This window comes from Dictyostelium purpureum, assembly GCF_000190715.1.
Source record: "Dictyostelium purpureum unplaced genomic scaffold DICPUscaffold_3, whole genome shotgun sequence".
NCBI lineage: Eukaryota > Evosea > Eumycetozoa > Dictyosteliales > Dictyosteliaceae > Dictyostelium > Dictyostelium purpureum.
Genome location: NW_003519340.1, coordinates 221,418 through 225,715, shown reverse-complemented (window position 1 = coordinate 225,715; position 4,298 = coordinate 221,418). Strand labels below are relative to the sequence as shown.

General features: G+C 25.7%; 1 protein-coding gene across 1 annotated transcript in view; it reads right to left on the bottom strand.

Moving 5' to 3' along the window:
* DICPUDRAFT_96275 (uncharacterized protein) overlaps positions 1-4,245 on the bottom strand; it is a 4,636-nt gene extending 391 nt beyond the window's left edge. Inside the window, exons 1-2 of the mRNA XM_003283053.1 lie at positions 4,115-4,245; positions 2-2,862 (exon numbers count right to left, since the gene is read on the bottom strand). Coding sequence (XP_003283101.1) covers positions 2-2,860 — 2,859 coding nt within the window. The 5' untranslated portion in view covers positions 2,861-2,862; positions 4,115-4,245. The remainder of the gene's footprint in view (position 1; positions 2,863-4,114) is intronic.
* Between the last annotated feature and the right edge of the window lie 53 nt (positions 4,246-4,298).

Genomic DNA, 4,298 nt, shown 5'->3' with positions numbered 1-4,298 from the left:
ATGTTGTTGTTGTTGTATTTGCATTTGTATTTGTATTTGTAGTTGTTGTTGGTATTATATTGTTTTCAAATGTGGAGGATGTGGTTGTTAAAACTGGTGAGCCCAATGGAGAAGTTGATGGTGTAGAGGCTGAGGAGGATGGTGATGAAGCCACTGTTGTTGTAATATTGTTATTATTATTATTATTCTTTTTAGTATTTTTAGTTTTCTTTTTATTAAGATTTAAAAATCTTTGTTGTTGTAATAATAGTTCTTCTAAATGTTTTAAAAATGATACAGCTATGTTTCTATGCTTTTTTATATATTTTACTAAAGTGATTTGGAATTCTGCCGGTTTGATTCTATCTTGAGTAAAAAATGATTCTCTAAAAACTAGATCATATAAACCATGATCACTGGTTGTTCTACCTTTGGCCAACTCATGGCAATATCTAAAAATACCTCTTCTAATTGATTTTGGATCAATACAAATGATTCTACCATTATCTAAATCTGCCTTTGCTTGGTGATAATTTCCATAAATACTGACAACTTGAATATTTAATCTTTTTTGTTGTTGTGCTGGAGTGGTTGTTGCTGCTACTTGTGATTTATTGTTATTGTTGCTATTTAAATTTTTATTTGGTTGGTGACTATTTTGATTTTTATTTTGTGGAGTTTTTAATTTTTGTAATAAACTTTGATTCCAAATTGAATTGTTTAAAGCTGGATTTGAGGCATTTGTATTTAATGGTGGGAAATCGTCTTGTGATTTTGCTGGGGGCGATAATTTAAATTTACCATCTAAAGGTGGGAAATCACTATCTTGTTGAGTGTTGGTTACTAATGTAGGAGTGCTTGTTTCTTTTGTGATGGTTTCTGGTTCAATAGTAGTTGTTTTAGATGTTTTTTCGGATGTTGTTTCGGATGTTGTTTCGGATGTTGTTTCGGATGTTGTTTCAGATGTTGTTTCAGATGTTGTTTCAGATGTTGTTTCGGATGTTGTTTCAGGTGTTATTTCAGGTGTTTCAGATGTTGTTTTGGAAGTTGGTGTTGGAGATGGAGATGGAGATGGAGATATTTGAGAATCTGAAAAACCCTCTTCCAAAATAACTTGGTTCCCTATCATTTGATCAATACCTTTTGATAAATCAAGAGTAGGGATATTTAGTGATGGTTTCTTTGGTTGCGAATCATCTTCAAATTCGTCACTATCTTGTTTTGGAGACATTGGGGCGCCACTTGATAAAGCTGAATCATCCTCTTCACTGCTTATATTACTATTTCCACCACTACTAGTACTTTCACTTTCACTATTTTCATTTTCACCTTCACTTTCGCTATTTGTTGTTGATGTTGGGGGATTTTTTGTTGTTTTCGATTCAGATTCTGTTGATTGCTCTACATTTTCTTTTTCCTTTTCTCCCTCTTTTTCTTTTTCATCATCATTATTATTTTCTGTAGATGGAGCAGAAACTATTATTGGTGGATTTGTTGGTGTTTGATTTCCTTGAAGTGCCATATGAATATTTAAATCAATATTATCTGAATATTCGGGTAAAAATTGTTTATAATTTTGGACTAATGGATCTAAAATGATATGAAAAGAATCTAAGGAGAAAGCATATGCTCTATGTATTTTTCTTATAAATTTGATATCAATATTTCTGGTATTTTCTCCTTCACCACCCCCGAGACTAATTAATGACCAATCATCTTCTAAAATATAGTTGCTTTGAGACTGGAATGATGGAGTAGTTGGTAATGGTGATATATTATTACTATTGTTGGATGATGATACTAATGGTGTATTTGGTGTTGATAATGAAGTAATTACTGGTGTTGATGGTGTTGACGATGTTTTATTGGATGATATTGCACCATTGTTGTTATTATTATTATTATTATTATTATTAATCGAAGTAATTAATGGTGTGTTTGGGGTCGATACTGACTCGCCATTGTTGCTATTATTATTAACTTGTGGTATTGGTGAAACTGGTGACAAAATATTAGTATTTGGTGCATAATTACAAACTTTAACTCTTTCTCTGAAAAATCTTTCGAAAACATCTTTTTTTGAAATAACGACACCACATTGACGATAAACTTCTCTTGCTATAATGGTCTCTTCTAATTCTAAAAGTTGAGTAAAATTTGTTCTCTTTGAAAGGTAAAAACAAAGATCAATATCATTAAAATCTTGAAGAGACTTTAGTTTGGCAGATGGGCCCTGTACAATTATTGATGCAGAACTACCAACCAATCTAACCCCAAGCCTATTCAATGGGATTGATTTTTTATTTAATTCGTTTATCAACAATGCCAACAACTCTTCGATGGATAAATAAATGGTAATCTTTTGATCAATAGAGGTAATTTGATTCTTTTGTGATAATATTTTCATTAGAAGATCTATTCTATCTTTTGAAAGAATACCAAATGCTACATTTTTACAACCATTGGATTTCTTTTTGGTTCCAGAACTACTATTATTATTAGAGGGTGAAGATGACTGTATAGATGGTGATTTTTTAGCTGATGATGTTGATGATGCTAAAGGTGATGACAATATATTGGTTGATTTTGATAATGGTGAATTATTATTACTACTGCTACCACTACCAATGCTTCCATTACTATTATTATTATTATTATTGTTACTGCTAACAACCTCTAATTTACTACTTTTACTGCTATTACTATTACTTCTACTCCGAATTCCATTACTGTTGTTATTGTGGCTACCAATTGAAGAACTACTATTATTACAATTACCAACAATACTTGAATCATAACCATTATTAATGCTGCTACTAGTGCTACTTCTGCCACTGCCAGTGTTTTGACAATAATTGACTAAAGGTTCAATCGACTCCATATCTATAGTGAATAATAAAGTTTTGAAGGTTAATATATTATTTTATATCTCTATTTTAATTGTGTGTGTTTTAAAAAAAAATATTTAAAAATTTGTTAAAAGTGTACAAAATAAAATGTTGGTATGATGTGGGTTACTATTAATTTACTTTTTTATATATAAATAAATATATATATTTTTTTTTTTGAAAAAAAATTAAAAAAAGATATGTTCTTTATTTTTTTATTGACTAACTTTGATGGTTTTGATTTATATATATATGATACATGTATATTGTTTAAAAATAAATTTTATCTATTTGTTTTTTTTTTTTTTTGTTGCTCGACGTAATAATCTTATGCTTTTTCTATAAAATTTTTTTTAAAAAAAAAAAAATAAAAACAATTTTTTAAAATTTTTTTTTTATTTTATTTTTTTTAAATTTTTTTTTTTTAGAAGCTATGATAAATATAAAAAATAAAAAAAAAAAATAAAAAAAAAAAAGAAATAATTATAGTTATAACAAATGAACAATTAGTATTGATTGTGTGTTTATTTTTTAATTTTTAGTTTTTTTTTTTTTTTTTTGTTTAGTTATTATTTTTTTTTTTATTTTAAAAAGAAAAACTAATAAATGATATTTAAAATTTCTTTTTAAAATTTTTTTTTAAAATAAAATTTTTTTATCACATAAATGATTTTTTTTAGGCTGTGTGATTTTATGAGTGGGTTTTAAATTTTTTTTTTTTTTATTTTTTTTTTTTAAATATCAGTGTTTGTAGTTTGTTGTTAAATAAGATAGATTTATGATTATTATTTTTTTTTTTTTTTGTGGTATGACCCAAACTAATTATTGTGTGAATTTATAATTAAATTTAAAACAAAAAAAATAAAAAAAAATAAAAAAAAACAAACACAAATTTGTAATTAAGAAAAGAGGTAAATGAAAAAAAAATTATTTTATCGATGGATATGTTATAACCCAACTTTTTTATATTTTATTTTTATTGTTCTCTATTTTTTTGGTCCACCAAGAAAAGATACTCTTTAATTGTGTTATAACATTGGTTGTAATTAATTGTGGTATTATGTTTGGTGTGATTTTTTGGTGTGGGTCCTCAATTTTTTTTTTTTAAAATAAATAATTTTTTTTTTATTATTTTTTATAGGTTGGCGATTGGTGTGTTTCTTGTAATAAATAAAATAATAATGTTGCTATCTTTTTGTGGAAATGATCTAAACATCCTAATTCCAAAAAATATTTATGATATTTACCTTTAATTATAAAAAAATATAAATGATGAAGTTATTTTTAATAAATAAGTTGATTAATTAATTAATAAATAAATAAATAAATAAATAATAAATAAATAAATAAATATATTTTGATTATTCAAAAAAAAAACCTAAATATTTGTATAATTGGATAAAAATATTAATAAATAATTTTTAAAAAAAT